The sequence below is a fragment of the Perca fluviatilis genome, chromosome 21 (assembly GCF_010015445.1).
Source record: "Perca fluviatilis chromosome 21, GENO_Pfluv_1.0, whole genome shotgun sequence".
Taxonomy (NCBI): Eukaryota; Metazoa; Chordata; class Actinopteri; order Perciformes; family Percidae; genus Perca; species Perca fluviatilis.
Genome location: NC_053132.1, coordinates 16657524 through 16673266, shown reverse-complemented (window position 1 = coordinate 16673266; position 15743 = coordinate 16657524). Strand labels below are relative to the sequence as shown.

Below are 15743 nucleotides of genomic sequence, written 5' to 3'. Positions count from 1 at the left end.
AACCATCTCACTTTTTGTGGCCTGACAGAAGATCTGCGCACATCCGCAAACTCTGCAACACGTAGGCTTGATGCGCGGCCGACTCAGCTGAGTTTAATCACCCTCTTCTCTTCCTCTTAATTATGATACACCGGACATATGTCTGTATATGGAACTGAACCGCGGCTAGCAGCGGATGTCTTCAAACCTGCTCGCGTTCGCATGGAAGCTTGCTGTCGAGTTTTAAACTGCCAGGTGGGTTTGAACGGGGTCCCATCCAGAGGACATTCAATCCGAGGGTCAACGAGGAGGAAGTCTGAAGATGGACCCCGAGAGTGCCTTCACCAGGGTGGAGAGGACTTTCTGGACAGCTTGGGTGAGCCGCTGCATCATCTTAAAAAAAAAAAAAACGTGTGATGAGATGACCGTTTTTATTTTAAAGTTAAAAGCAGTAAAATGCGGATGGGAAGTCTCCCTTTTCCTCTCTCTCTCGCTCGCTCGCTCGCTCGCTCGCTCGCTCGCTCGCTCTGTCTCTCTCTCTGTCTCTCTCTCTGTCTCTCTCTCTGTCTCTCTCTCTCTCTCTCTCTCTCTCTCTCTCTCTCTCTCTCTCTCTCTCTCTCTCTCTCTCAATAAAGAGAGATTAATAAAACGTCAGTACTGAGCCAGAAAAAAAGCAATACACAACTATACATTTTTTTAATCATGCTTTTTTCTTTTTTACACTTCTGTCATTTCCGTTATTTCATTATAGCCTACTTTAAAATAAATATATATATATATATATATATATATATATATATATATATATATATATATATATATATATATATATATATATAAACACACTCCCTGGACTGAAAGAACACTGTTATTTGCTACCAATTTTAGGGACAATAGTTAAGTTGAATTATTTTTCATATATGTTGATTTGCAAACTTGCCTGTAGACAATAGCTTGCATTAGTTTATTGCATTTGTGGGGAATTTATTCTTTTGGTGGTTTAGCAATTTAAGACCATCTGCATTATGCCTATAATTAGTGCCAATAATAATTAGTCCTGTCTAGGATTTTCAGATGGAATTATTAGGAATTTATGGACCTGTTTTTTCCCCCACAGCCACAAGAGCATTAGTGAGTTACTGATATTGGACGATAAGGCCTGTACAGCCTGGCTCGCACACAGTGTTTCAGTAGGCTCTTTTAACAGTATAGACATTATCACTTGTGTTAATAGGAAAAGCACAGGTATAACTAAGAACATTTTTGCTGTCTGTATCACATTTAGTTGTTTGAGTTTCATGTTGCAGGCTGGCTCACTTGGAAGGCTTCCTGGGATGCTTAAAGCTGCTCCAGTGTTTTTATAGTAACAATGGATCAAATGATTATGTTTAATGTGAAAGGTGTTTGTTGCATTAAAGAACCAGATAATTATGACCCAACTCTGCAGTTGAAGAAGTTATAGCTTCTTTCAGCTCATTGTTTTGGTTTTACAACCACAACTTTGAGACCAGGCTAGTCTATATACACGCGATTGTTCCGTTGCCAACAAAAATTCCACCGGATTTCACTCATTTAGGCTAGATCCGTTACCTTTGGCTTCCTTTGGGTTGGCATTTTAAACTCGATTTATGAGGACTATGGTTAACCTTTTTTCAGATCTCTGCAAGGTAAATCCAGACAGCTAGCTAGACTTTCTGTCCAATCTGAGTTTTCTGTTGCACGACTAAAACAACCTTTGAACGTACACACGTTCCACCAAAACAAGTTCTTCCCGAGGCTATTTTGCAGCGGCACTGTGACTTCGCTCAGCGCTTAGCACTGCCCAGGACCATTGTGATTGGTTTAAAGAAATGGCAATAGAACAGAGAATGTTTTTCTCCCATCCCGGAATGTTGTGTGGGCTAACCAGACCCTCCGCCGCAGCGCTGTGGAGGAAGGTCTGGCAATGCGAGACTAAGACCAGGCTAACTGTATGCTACCTGGCTGCTAGCTGCTGAACATACTGCAGCCTTATGTAACTAAAGAGCCAGATAGAGATTAGATTTGGAAGAGAGCAAAAGACAGCTAAAAGGAAAGTACATATTGAACTTACATTCATCAGGTCGCTTGAAACACAACACCAAAAAAACACTAATGTTTCAAAGGTGTTGAATGGGGTTAAGGTCAGGGCTCTGTGCAGGCCACTCAAGATCTGCCACACCAAACTCAGAAAACCAGGTATGGACTTTGTGTATGTCATGTTGAAACAGGAAAGGGCCCTTCACCAAACTGTTGTTGCAAAGCTGGAACGACACTATTGTGAAACTAGCCTTAAGATTTCCTTTTCAGTAAAACTAAGGGGCTTATCCCAAACCATAAAACACAGCGTCAGGCCAAAAGTATACAAAGATATATGAACAAGGGTGGTTTTAAACTAAGACAACAAATGCATAATGGAGAAAATTTCAAAATGTTAATGCTTTTTAGTCAATTACATAAGTCTCCCTTTCTTTCTCTCCATCTTGTTCTTAGTACTATATAACCGGAGCTGTGAACAGATTCATCAGGCCAGAGCCCGCTGACATCGCCAGCAATGACATACAGCCCATCCAGGGATCTGCAGTTGACAGTGAGCCCGTTAACTCTGGTGATGTTGACGTTGGCGGAAGGGGGATCGATGAGGAACAGCCTCTTGCGACAGCCTCTCTGCTTAGCTCATCTCAGCCACTTGTTGCCGGGGAACTTTGCGCCACGGACATCGACTTAAGGCCTGATGAAGAAAGCGTGCAGTACACAGTCCAGCCGAACAGAATCAGCGAGAGCAAAGCAACTGAGGAAGGTGAGGGCACAAGAGAGGAACAGTTTGCCCAAGTGATAAATGACGATGCTGGGCTGCTGGTTGCAAAGGAAGACAAACAAGAAGACAAACAAGAAGACAAACAAGAAGAAAACGGAGATCGGAAATTGCCCAGTCAAGATGAGACGCCGGAGAATGAAGAACATACGAACACCAGGTCACAAAGACTTACAGGTGATGCAATTTGTGAAGACATGGAGGAAAGTGGAAGAAATGCTGGTGCTGAAGAGGTGTCAATGAGAGTGGATGAACATAAAAAAATGGACAAAACCATCCCAGTGAAGGAAGAAGACGATAAAATGGAGCTTGAACATAAACAAGATTTGGTGGCGGAAGACATTGAGGTAGAATTGTGCACAATCAAAGATTTGAGTGTAAAAGAAGAGGATAACATGCACATTGAAGAGGCAAAGTTGCAGAGGAATGAGGCAGATACAGCGGTGACGCATGAGGAAGCAGAATACAGTGATAGTGTGCAACAGCTGGCCTGTCAAAATGAGAACAAGTCTGATGAAGCAGCAAAACAAGTTGAAAATCAGCTGTCAGTCTGTAAAGAGTTGTCAGATGATGGCAGAGATTTCAAGGGAGACCCAGGCTTTACTTCACTGCATGTTGAATTGCAAACGACCTACGACAAAAGTGGCATTGTGCCTGAGGAGGAGGTAATTGTTGTCGAGCAAGAGCATGTGATGACTCATAGAAGTGGAAGAGGTGCGAAAGAGGAGGATGAGAGCACACTGGATGACGGTGCTGTCATTGAGGAAGAAAATATGAATGAGACCGCAAACAGACAGACGAAGCGCCAGAGCAGGAAGACGACATCAGAACAGTTACAGAAGACAGACAAGAAGAAGACAATTTTTCTGAACTTGAAGTAGTCACACAGAATGCTAAAACAGAGCCACACACAGCTGAATTTGCAGATGGAGAACAAGAGGATGTGGCTAAGGACACCGAAGTGCAAACTACAACAAGAGAGGCTGATGATGTTGAGACAGAGGGTCATGGCACCGTGATCGAAGAAAAGTCTTATGTGACAGCGGCTCACATTTCCGTAGAGGAGAGGCTTTCCAGTGAAGTCCGTAACAAAGAAAATAGCATGGAAATAGGATGTACAACCACCTCAGCTACGGAAAAATTGGAAGGCGAGACTAGACAGGAAATGACTGAAAAGCTTAAAAATATTCCCCATGGAATATGTGAAGGCCGGTTTGTTGTGTTGCAGGAGCTAAACTCTCCAACATGTGAGGAAACACAAGAGGGAGTTCCTGAATACAACAATGAGCCTGGGCCAGAGGAAAATACAACACAAAGGTTCCTGGAAGAAGGAGATTGCGAGGAAATCCAGGTCAGCCAATTACCAGAAGAGGTGGAGAGCAAAGAGACGGAGAGCCTTCAAAACAGTGGCTTTAGCACCGGAGCTGACTATTTACTGGTGAGGGAGCATATGGAAGAGAAACGAGAAAGCCCACGAGATATAACGGGTAGCTTTGAAGCTGGATTGCCACACGAAACAGAGAAACCACTTGTTGAAGTAGTAATTCAAGAATCAGGACATTTACTTGCGGAAGAGGAAGGAGAATTACTGGTTGACTTAATGAAGACGGGGATTGAACACTTGAAATTTGAGTCAGACGTCTGCTTACCAGACGAGAGCGACAAGGCACAAGATAGGCCTGAAGGGCTTTTGGTTGAATTTGAAATAGACGAAGAGCTACATGAGTCCAAAGCTGATGCTGCTGGAAATGGCAGTGAGACGCCAGGAGCTGTAACAGCAGAGGAAGAGGTTGGATTCGCTGATGAAACTTTGCTTGAGGTCAAAGAACAGAAGATGACAGAGACTAGCTTCTTTCAGGAAGCGGTAGATGCTATAGACTCAGAGCAAAACAGCACCATGACTCCTAGTTCACTAGAAGACATTATTAAATCTGGACTCCTGAAACAGTCGGCTGAGACTGAGCCTGAATTACTTGAAGATGTAGAAATGCAAGATGCAAGGATAGATATGGAAGAAACAGGTAATGGAGTGGAGGAGGATGCAGGAGAAGATGAAAAGCAGAACAAAAATGAGTTGGAGTTTTTACATCTGCAGGTAGCAGGAATGGCTGAATCTGAATCGTATAGACCAGTTGAGTCACTGCAGACGGAAAATCAACTATCAGACGAAGCACTTGAGATGATAAGCAATGAGGAGGGTTTAACTGAAGCAGCAGGGGAATCAAAGACAGCCGAGTCCAAACGGAGAGATTTGACTTTATCAACAGAAGAAGTGGCAAAGCATGTGACAGAATTGGAGGGGAGTTGTGCCGAAGAAACAGTTTGCTCAATCAGTGGCCATCAGGATGTGATCGATGAAGAAATCCTCGACTTGTGGATACAGACAGTGTTGTCGGAGGACACTGGTGGAATAAAACACCAAGAAGAGCCAGAGCTTGGACACCAAATGGAGCCATCGAATCAGGAACAAGATGAAATAGCATCAGTGCAGACAGAGAAGGAGAAAGAGCAGCTTTTAGAGTTAAATTCAAGGGAATCTGAGTTAGTGAGTGACACAGAAATGTCTTCATCAACAGTAGAGTCTGGATTTTTGGACCAGTCTCTCAGTGAATGGGGCATACAAAACCGTGAAACTCAGCTACTGAAAACAAGTAGCACTGTGTCATTTCCAGGCATATATGACATGTTGGCTAATGTGTCCGAATCAGCAAACATCTCTGAATTGTCTCCACAACAATTTTACTCTGGATCTCCGGATAAATTGATGGAGAAAGCAGCTGAGACAGCGCAATCATATCTGAAAGAGGAGGATTTAATCACTGAGAGAGGATTTCACCCTGATACAGGAGTCACGTCACCAGAGGCTAGACATCTGAATCAGGAGTCGGATAAATCACAAGAAAAAACAGAAGTGCAGACTAAAACTGGATCACAGAAAGAGGTTGATGCTGAGATAACTGATTGGACAGACTCTAAAGAAGCAGAGTTTAAGCCAATGACAGAAATGAGCACTCCATTCAAAGTTGAGAAAACAAAAGCTGAAGATGAGCCTCTTGAGATAACTTTGTCTGACTCTCTAGATCAAATCAAACCCACTGAATCAGGACCATCTAGAAGCATATCAGAGGCTTCGTTCGAGGAGGAAATAGTTTTGACGGAATCTGGTTTACAAAGCGACACCTGCACTGAATCCAAGAGCAAGATGCCATCCCTGGACAAACCACAACCCGGATGGTCAGAAGATATTGCTGAATCATTACCTGGGCTAAACAGGGCGGAGGTGGCAGAACAGCCAACGTCTAAAGATCAGATGGAGGTATTATTTCTAAAATAACATATTTGACCATTAAAACGTCTTATTAAATCAGAATCAGACAGCCTTCATAAACTACAGACATGGTGTGATTTGAGCTGTTTTTGTCATTGCAGGTGGACACCGTTGCGCTTGACTTTACTGTGCAAAGGTCACGAATTTCTGTTAAAAACCCTCGTGTAAGGCCACCCAAAGATCCCCGCTCCCTTCTACATAAGCCCTCAGTGGATCCCACACCCTCTTCACATGTGTCAGCCAAAGTCCCTGCAGGTGTGCCTCTGAGAGGATTGGGCATTGGAATCAAACTGCCTGGTAGGTCACTTCCAACACATGGAAAGCCACTACCTTGAGTCTTTCATGTCCAGTTATTTTTCATGATCTGTAAATAATTTCACACATCTTTGTCTTTTAGGGCTTGGTGCAGGTTTTCCTGTTTTAAAAAAGACACAACGGGTAGTGAGCGATGAATGTAGTCCAGAAACCCTCTCACAGGTACTATTAATAATCTTTGAATACCACTTTTGTCTTGTGTTGAGGCATATGTATATATGTACATTATTAAAATGTCACGATATCAACAGGAGACAAAACCAGAGGAGAAGAGTGACGCTCCCAAACAGGATGAGGCACAACCTAAACCCAAATGGATGACACCAAGACATCCAGGGTAAAAGAATAAATACAAAACATCTCAGAGTATTGACATTTATAATATTAAGCACAAAAGTGGCATATTGTGTTCAGACATTTTCTTATTCTTAGTTTTCTCGTGTGTCCCTAGATTTGGAAATCCACTTATGTCCGAGCTGAAGACCAAACTGAAGAAAACCACAAAAGAGTGAGAAGGAAATTAACTGTAATGCTGTGTATGATTATTTGAATATAATATAGAAATGGCTTTATTTTGGTGTATTTATGAAACTGAACACGTGGATGTAATGTTAATTGTGTCACTTATTTGCCCTATGTTTTGTAATAAAGCTTAACTAAAAACGGAATGGTACTTTTTTATACAAAGTGCAAGAAGTGGTGGCTTTGCTGAGTTTTAGCACGCACAATCATCATAGCTTCAAATCTCTTCAGGGGGCAAAGGGACAAACTATTGAAGTCCACAGTTGAAACACTGCTGTGATGGGAGTGTTGGTGGAAGACCTCAAACGACAGACAGTTTGAATGTGCTCAGCCACCTGCACACAGTGGTGGAAGAAGTATTCAGATCTTTTACTGAAGTAAAAGTATATAACCATACTGTAAAAAAAAAAAAACTCTGGTACAAGTAAAAGTCCTGCATACATTTCTTTTTAATTAAGTAAAAGTATGCCTAAGTATCATCAGGAAAACTTACTTAAAGTATTTAAAGTAAAAGTACTCAATGCAGAAAAATCCCCACATTTTAGAAACTGGAAACGATCGGTTAATAATCATTTCAGCTGTAGTACAAGTAGGCTACCTCAAATTTGTTCTTAGTTACAGTACTTTAGTAAATGTACTTAGTTACATTCCACCACTGCCTGCACGTGTTTCTATCAAAGCGATTTATTGTGCACCAGTTTAGAATTACACTGAACTAAAAGCGAGACAGTAGATGGCAGCATCGAATGGACATCACTCGCTCTTAAGCCCATGAAGAAGAAGTCTTCAGCTGTGATTGGTTGGAATTATCCAGTTTAAGGAAGGCTGTTGTTTGAACCAAAACGGCGCTCCGGGCTCCAGTGGTCTCTGAACTGTTTCTGACACAGGTTATGGTCAAGAGAACAGCTAGGTGAGTCAAAAAGTTATTTCTGTTCTACCGACAAATATTACCAACCCCTCGTAACGTTATATGCCTCGAGCAAAACGTCACTAACGATGATGTTACCGTAACGTTAGCGGTTAACGTTAACCCTCTCAGCTAGCTATAGGCTGCAACAACTTATGTTTTCTCTACGTTTTATATAGATCACTGTTGCCTGGCTCCTGGTAACGTTACAGCTATTTTAAAGCTAACCTTTATAAAGTTAACTCCCGACCGGCTACTTTGATCCATAACAAAACGGAGAGAAAACTGACGGAAGGTTTTAACGTTATATCTGCCAGTGACGTTTGTTTTTGAATAAACCTGTAACAGTGTGTCTGTCAACAAATCTGCCAGAGACGATTAAACAGATAAGTTAACTCCGCTTTTTAACTGAAATGAGGCCAGACAGAAACACTGGAGTAATGTTAACATTATAGCGTAACGTTGCAGACTTTTGAAATAGTTCATGCCATTAGTCAGTCTGATTTGGTCCATTCTTTTTCTTCCTGTCGTTTGATGTAGCTAATTTCCTGCAGATTTTAACTGCCATGTTGCGTATGTTACCTGCGGCGTCCGCGACCCTTCTCTGATGGCTGAAGTTGCAATGTTATTGTATCTAGCCTAGCTAACATAAGTTTTCTGCCAACTAAACTGAAAGTTTCTTGATAATGTGCACTGTTTGACATGATCATAATGTGTGGCCAGTTAAATAACACGTGTTTAACACTAGTCTGTGGTCATCAGTTGGCTTTATTTTATAATTTAAAAATTACGTTTTTGATTTGCATTTTTTTGTACCAACTTGTTATTTTTACTGATTTTAATCTGTACATAAAAAAACGTAAAAAAAATTATAATGCCTAACATAATCCACTAGTGAAGCCATTTCAATCTCAGAGTTGGCAATCATTGTGATATTTGCCCAATGTAAGTTTACATAATGTAAAAGTCCAAATGTTTTTTGCGTTAATTAAATCCTTTAATCCACAGTCTGCGGGCACGGAGATTCTGAGAGGACACCGGAGGAGAAAAATGAGTTCTTGGAAATCATTAGGGGGCCTGAATGCTTCTATGGACTGGATTGGTGAGGAATGCTTGCCAGAAATTACCCTCCTTGATGATACATGTAATTCAACTCTTCCTAACAGTGTGTCTGCCACACCTGTAACAGCTGGGTCCGTGAAAAGCAGGTTTACCTCTCGCCAGCCTTCCCACTTTAGTTCCTCCCCCAATTTAAACGCCACTGCTCAAATACCCTGCCCTCAGAATAAGACTCTGGATCTTCTGCAATCTAATGTGAGCAGTCCCAAAGCGGACAGTTTTGATACTGAACCTTCTAAACACAATGGCACAAAAGATGTGTCAGAAACAAGCTCAATTAACCATGCCGGCACTGAAGAAAACTATTCTGAAGTCCACTCTCCTGAACTGTCCAGACACAGTGGAACAACAGAGATTGACATTGAGGCTCCTGAGCAATGGCTTGATGTCCGATACTTCCCGGATATTACTCTGCTTGATGTTACACGTGATTCAGAGATAACGCAAGACAGGGATTTATCCTTCATGGCGGTTACACCGGATATTAAACCAGTGGATAGTTTGAAAAACAACATGCCACCCTCAGAGTTGAGTGGACAAATTGTGGCAGAACCTGGCAAATTGAACACAAATCGAAGTGAAGAATTGTCAGGTACTCTTACTGGCAATGTCCTCCACAATACAAGCTCCTCTAGTGGATCTGATAAAAGTGTGGGGGAAAACATAAAGCAAACTTCCTTGGACGCAACTTGGGATATTTCTAAAGGCAGTGTTTTGGACAACAGTCAGCCTTCGTTGGAGCCCAGTGAACCAAACATGGTGAAGATTCAAACATCCGCTCAGGAAGTACTCGGTACCCCTCCTGCTAATGTTACTCACGACATAACCTCCTCGAGTGACGTGTCTGTTTATTGTGCTCCATCGCAGTTCTCTACTTCTGATATGCAGTGCACCACTAGTTCAAATGATGTCCCCTCTGAGCTTCATGTTGAACCTGTGGTGACTTCTAATACTGTGGAAGCTAACAGTGAAGAGATATTTACCAGCCATGACGCTGAGTTGAGCAGCAAGATTCCGCAACCAAGCCCAAAAACAGCTGGGTCTGTGAACAGCACTTTTACCTCTCTCCAGCTCTCCCAGTTGAGTTCCTCAACCAATTTAAACACAACTACTCAAATACTCGTGCCTCAAAATAACACGCTGGATCTTCCCTCGTCTAATGTAAACGGTCCCGAAGCGGGGAGTGAGGCTACAGATCAGGATACTTCGGTCTCTAAGAATGTCACAGAAACTTCCCTGATTATGAATCAAAATCGTTCAGCTGAAAGGGCAAGTGGTTCATGTGATATGCAGAATGCCACTTTTGATAGACGTTCCCTTCAAAAATCCAGTGGCAATACTGTTTTAGGGGACGCTGGTGTTGCAACCTTTTGCCTCCAAAACATTTCCGATACCAAATCTACTAAGCAGAACAGCACAATAACTTTGTCAGAAAAGAGCGTCATCCAAAACAACACTTTCAATACTAAATCTACTAAGCAGAACGGCACAATAACTTTGTCAGAAAAGGACAGTCACCAGAACACTTTCGACCAGCCCTCTCCTCTTAACGTCTGTAATGCAACAAGTAGCCCTAAAGAAAAGCATTCTGAAGTCCAGCCTCCTGAACTATCAACACCTAATGGGACAATCGATAGCACAGACCCTATTGCCAACATAGTTGACACCCCTGAGAGCACATTTGAAGCTAATCCAGCTGTAGAAGTGGCTTTTAGAGTTGGCCGACGTGAGACTAAGGATCATTCCCAATCAGCTCTGTCTTTGACAGATGATCTTTCCCTCACTTTGGGCCATCAAAGCATGGATACGGAGAACATCAAAGCAAAGCCATTCAATTGGGATGATCCCCTAGATTTGAGGGCAGACTCTCTGATCACTTCAACACCAATGACTGATTGTAAAATTGCAAACCTAAACATTCAACGAGAGGAGGGCAAAACCATAGGGGCACAGAAAAAGCTGTATGGGGATGGTCCCAGTAAGCCAGATGCTCAGATGCCATCAGAAATTCCATCAAACATCATCTGTGACCGAAAAACATTCCTGAGGCAACCAGCTTCTAAATCTCTTTTGCCTCCCCCAAAAACTGCCTCCCAGTTGTTGAGACAAAAGTTACCCTCGGCACTTCCTGGCAGGTTTAAGGCAGCGACCTCTACCCTGCCTGTGACGAGACGACGAACCCAACCCGAAGCTTTGAGAAATACTGCTGCTTCGGACACAGCCCAGGTGGTAAGATCTGAATGTCCTTTGGTAATCCACCAAGTGTACAAAAGGTTGGCTGCACATTCTGCTTAATGAATTTCATCTGTTAAAGCCATTTTGTTTTCATGACTGAGACCTGACAACTCAACACAAACATTGACTGCGTGTATTGATGACAGTCTGTTGATCTCATCTGTTCTTGTGTATTTAAGACCACAGCCAGATCCAGCTTCTACAAGTTGTGTGCTTCAACAAAAGGTAGGCAGTGTATATTCTGTTTTTTAGATTGCATTTTTTTCTTCACAAATGTTGAGGGTAAATTATTAAGTGTGAATGAGAATTGTAAGCAGTGCACTTTAATGTAGGGTGACCAAAACGTCGTCTTTTGCCCGGACATGTCCACTTTTTACGTACTGTCCGGGGTGGGGGTTATAAATTCATGAAAATGTTCAGTTTTCACTGTTTGTCATGGGAGCAGTAAGTGTGTACTTAAATTGGCTGGCGCTTAGCGCACAATACTACGGTACTTTGTTGCGTGACGTAATTCCAGAGAGGCTGCCCTGTGGGCACATACACAGGGGAGCAGAGCAGACAGTGGAGCAGCATTGCACACAAAATGCCGAAGCTTCGTGTGCAGCTTCGAAGTTGAACTGCAAAAAAAATAAATTCCCACGTACCATCCCAGTCGGGACAAGTGGGAGGCCGAGTGCACCGTGTGCAAAGCTGGCACATATGTTTCGGTGTCTAATAAAGGAGCTGGAGATCTCAAAGCTCACATGGTACCAAAAAACATAAAAGCTGAGTTTTTTTTTTGTTAGACCGGGAAAAATAATAAAACTGTTTTTTATTTATCTTATTACATTGAAAAGGTATTAAGAGATTTTGTTGAAGCTGGATTTTCTAACACAGAAGAGGTCATATCTAGAACATTATTTCATATTATTTGAAAAGAGAGCTATTTTGTTACAGGTTATTACAGATTTTATTTTATTACAGAAGTTATTTTTGTACCATTTGAGGCATAATAAAACATGCCCATTAACCTCTGAGAAGCCTGTCTGAATTTGTGTCTCGAGGCCGGGCCGAGTGTCTTTTTTTTTTTTTATTTTTTTTATTTTTTTTAAATCGACATATGGTCACCCTACTTTAATGTCAAATTTTAAAAATTTCATGCATTTATCAGACAAAAGCAAAGCTTTATTTTTTTCATTCAGTCTTACAGTGCATACAGTTTAGTGCCCTCTGAAAATTCGATGAGTTTGATAATCACTGTCCGCATTGTCTCCCTTCTGTGCGGATGTTAGGCGCCAAGCAACCCAACATGGGCCTGCAGAGATTGCAGGTGAGCGGCGTACCAACAGGCTGCAGAGCTGCAACGGGTCTCAGGCTGCCGTCGGCGAGAAGCAACGCACCAGCCTCTTCAAACACAAACAAACTCTGTGGGCCTACAGGTACTCCTACATCGTTCAGACTGTATGCTTTGACTGTTGATTCTGATATTTGGTTACAAATATGAAAACAAATGTACATACATTTGATAGTACAGAGTTTAAGTTGTGTCTTGCTCTACGCAAGTATGGAATTCCTATAAAGTTGTATTTCTGAGTCCCAATGATAAACAAAAGAAATACAAAAATTCAACTAATATATTTTCAACTTGCTCAAATTCAACAGGCCAAATACTTATTTTTTTTTTTCTCCCCATTTACTCACAAACAGCAGCTAACCCTGTGACGAAGCAACCCTTAAATGGAGGTGAAGCTTTGCCAAACGCAAAGAGAAAGAAAATGGGTAAAAACTCTGCAGAAGAACGCTGCAATCTTTTAAGCTTTTTATTTTATTTAAAAAGACTTTCCATACTTAGTATTTTGTGCTAAACCTGACTGAAAAGACATATAAGGCTGAATCTATTGGCAGAAATTACTATAATAATTACTATAATAAAGTTCTCTGAAACTTAAATGTTTTTTCATTAGCTTAGAACAGTGTTTCTCAACGGCAGTACTCGTAGGCCTCAGAAGATGATGGGGGCGCTAAGCAATATTTTGGAATGGAGGTACCCTTGGGGAGCTGTTTGTTTAAGCTAGTTTAAACCAAAGATTCACAATAACAACACATGTTTACACTTAAACTACTAAAGAATAAGTAGTCTGCAACATTAAAAGCTGCCAGTTTACAGCACTGCGACTGGACCAGACGGGTATCCTAACTTCTCTGTGCTTCTGTCAGCTTTGTTTGAGCAGCTCTGTGCTGCCTTCATGGAAACGGGCGTCAGAGCATCGTCTTAAATGAGCTCCGTAGCTACTACGGAAGCTGCGTTCAGATAAAAAAAAACAATCGCCCGCTCGCCTGTTGTTTCTGTAACCCTAACCCTCCCCAATGTAGCACAAGTAGACTTTATATTTAACCGTAACACTTTTTGGTCAGATGGTTTATTAAACACGTTTCCTACTGTACCTGAAAGCAGCTTCATTTCACGGAGAAGAGAGAAGAAAAGAGAGTAGAGGCAGTGATGTCACTGTTTACTGTGAGGACTCTCACACCTCCACAAAACACAGCGTGTGGGGTTGCGTTTACTCGCAAGACAGCGATAGCAAACCTAGCTAGACTCTTCTAAGTATTAAAAAGGGCTCTCACTAACTTTCAAAGGTTGTACACTTATTTCTATTGGTGGTAGTGTCGTTCTTCAAGGTTTGTCATCACCAAAAATTGTGTGTGTGTGTGTGTGTGTTCTTTGTTTTATTGTAGTGCAGTTGTTTTGTTGGACATTCGTTTTAGTTGTGGGTTATGTGTGTTTTGGTAGTTAGTTTTATTTTATTTTAAGTAAAAAACATTAATTATTTAGGTGTGGAAGCAAGTTTGTTAATTTATGGTACATTAGGTGGGTGTGTTATTTAATTTGTGTTTTTTAATAAAAAAATTTTGTATAAAAGGAGAATTTTAAATATTTTATATGGTTTAGTCATATTTTGGGTGGCTTATGGTGGGCTGGCACAAAATGGACCACTGGCTTAGAATGACCCCTTCATATCAGGCCCCCAGGAAGGGCTTTGAAGCCAATTTGACATAGCGGCCAAACGGTGGATTTGCAACTTCTTTGTCCACCACGTGATGCAATGGGGGCCAAAAACACTTTTCCCCTAGAGACTTTTTTGATGAAAGAAAACTTTGTTAATCAGTGGATACATTTTTATAGAGTTTCGCAACCCCCGCAAAATGACTCGTTTTAATATCAGAATTTCATCTATTCTGTCCGATAACATTTGGAAAATCTAGAGATGCACGGTTAAAACATTTAATCCCCATTCAAGTTAGTGGAGTGCTAAACCGGAAGTATTGCTTGCGGGGGTCGCAGCGCCTTCGGAACTCAGCGCAGACGCGCCCGGTGGAAAATTGTGGTAAAACCAGATGGTGATGTAATTTGTGTTGCTGGAGGGTTTTATGGTCTAGTGAGTTCAGTAACCTGGACTTTCCGCCTTTTTGTGAGTTACTTTACCTATTCTTTATCACATGCTTTTAGATGCTGCAGTGCCAGCCATTACTGCTGCTGAAATCTCAACATCTTGCGATGGTGTTAGCAGAGCCAAAGCCCTGAAACAGCCTGCGGCCAACCATGGAGCTCTGCAAGCTAAACCCAAAGGCCATGGTAAGCTGGGGCGGTGCTGAGATGGTAAAATGGAAAGCTGAGGCCACGGAAGGTCTTTTAAGACTAATTTAATCAAACCTCTGATGTGAGGTGTCTACTTGATAAGTCAAATAACCTTTTTTTTTGTTAAGGCTCCATGTACAGGCATATTAAGATATTGTAATTATGTCCATCTTTAGCTTGTTTATTTATTTTCCTGTATCAGACATATATCTTGTTGTCATGACATTGCAATTAATCAGATGTTTTGTGAAGCTCTTACTATCATGAGTCACTTATCCAAGTCTAATATACAGAAAATAAAAAGGGGATGAAGAACTATTTGACAGACCTGGTCCTCAGTAAATGTAATATTCAAATTGTATTGCAGGTTGCGCCAACTGCATTCTGCTTGAACAGCAACTCAAAACACAATCGGTAGAACTAAGGAGCCTGAGAGAAGGTATGACTCGTTACTGTGGTTTTTCTCAAAGTTTATTGCAAATGACTCAGAAAACATGCTGCAATGTTCTGGAATTGATGAAATATCCGTTTTTTTTACAATCCCTTAGGCTTTAGTGTTCCAAAAATCCCACCTTCTCGTTTTGGTGTTTCTTTGGTCTCGCCTCATAATTGTGTCTAGATCCCGGTTTCAACTTATTTTCTCCCATGTTTTACAATTGTGTAATTATTGCAACTTTCCTTTTTTCCAGAGCTGCTGAAGAAAGGGAGGAAGAAGGATAATGATGTGTAACCATTAAACAATGTAAGGGTAAATTCCTTTGCTTTTGTCGTTTGATTAAATCCTGTCATGTGGATGCTCGTAGATAATCATGTTTTCCTCTTTGCATGTTCACAGATCAGAAAGGTGGATACCAGCAGAATAAGGGAGGCTACAATCGAGGTGGTTACA

The 15743-nt window shown here is 41.5% G+C and overlaps 2 protein-coding genes across 4 annotated transcripts; both read left to right on the top strand.

The window, feature by feature from the left end:
• Window positions 1–68: 68 nt before the first annotated feature.
• Window positions 69–7123, top strand: si:ch211-136m16.8. Its single transcript, XM_039788049.1, has 6 exons — window positions 69–355; window positions 2491–6128; window positions 6242–6437; window positions 6538–6617; window positions 6707–6792; window positions 6907–7123. Exons 2-6 carry the CDS (start codon window positions 3915–3917, stop codon window positions 6965–6967), a joined length of 2637 nt encoding a protein of 878 aa, XP_039643983.1. The 5' UTR covers window positions 69–355; window positions 2491–3914; the 3' UTR covers window positions 6968–7123.
• A 635-nt stretch (window positions 7124–7758) lies between these two features.
• LOC120550988 lies at window positions 7759–15743 on the top strand. Of its 3 annotated transcripts, none has more exons than XM_039788047.1 (9): window positions 7759–7887; window positions 8893–8986; window positions 11418–11463; window positions 12510–12656; window positions 12925–12996; window positions 14726–14851; window positions 15222–15293; window positions 15544–15596; window positions 15690–15743. In XM_039788047.1, exons 2-8 carry the CDS (start codon window positions 8966–8968, stop codon window positions 15582–15584), a joined length of 525 nt encoding a protein of 174 aa, XP_039643981.1. In that variant the 5' UTR covers window positions 7759–7887; window positions 8893–8965; the 3' UTR covers window positions 15585–15596; window positions 15690–15743. The 3 variants fall into 3 exon arrangements, with proteins under 3 accessions (XP_039643981.1, XP_039643980.1, XP_039643979.1); XM_039788046.1 differs by having other exon boundaries at window positions 7782–7887; window positions 8893–11229; XM_039788045.1 differs by having other exon boundaries at window positions 7788–7887; window positions 8893–11232.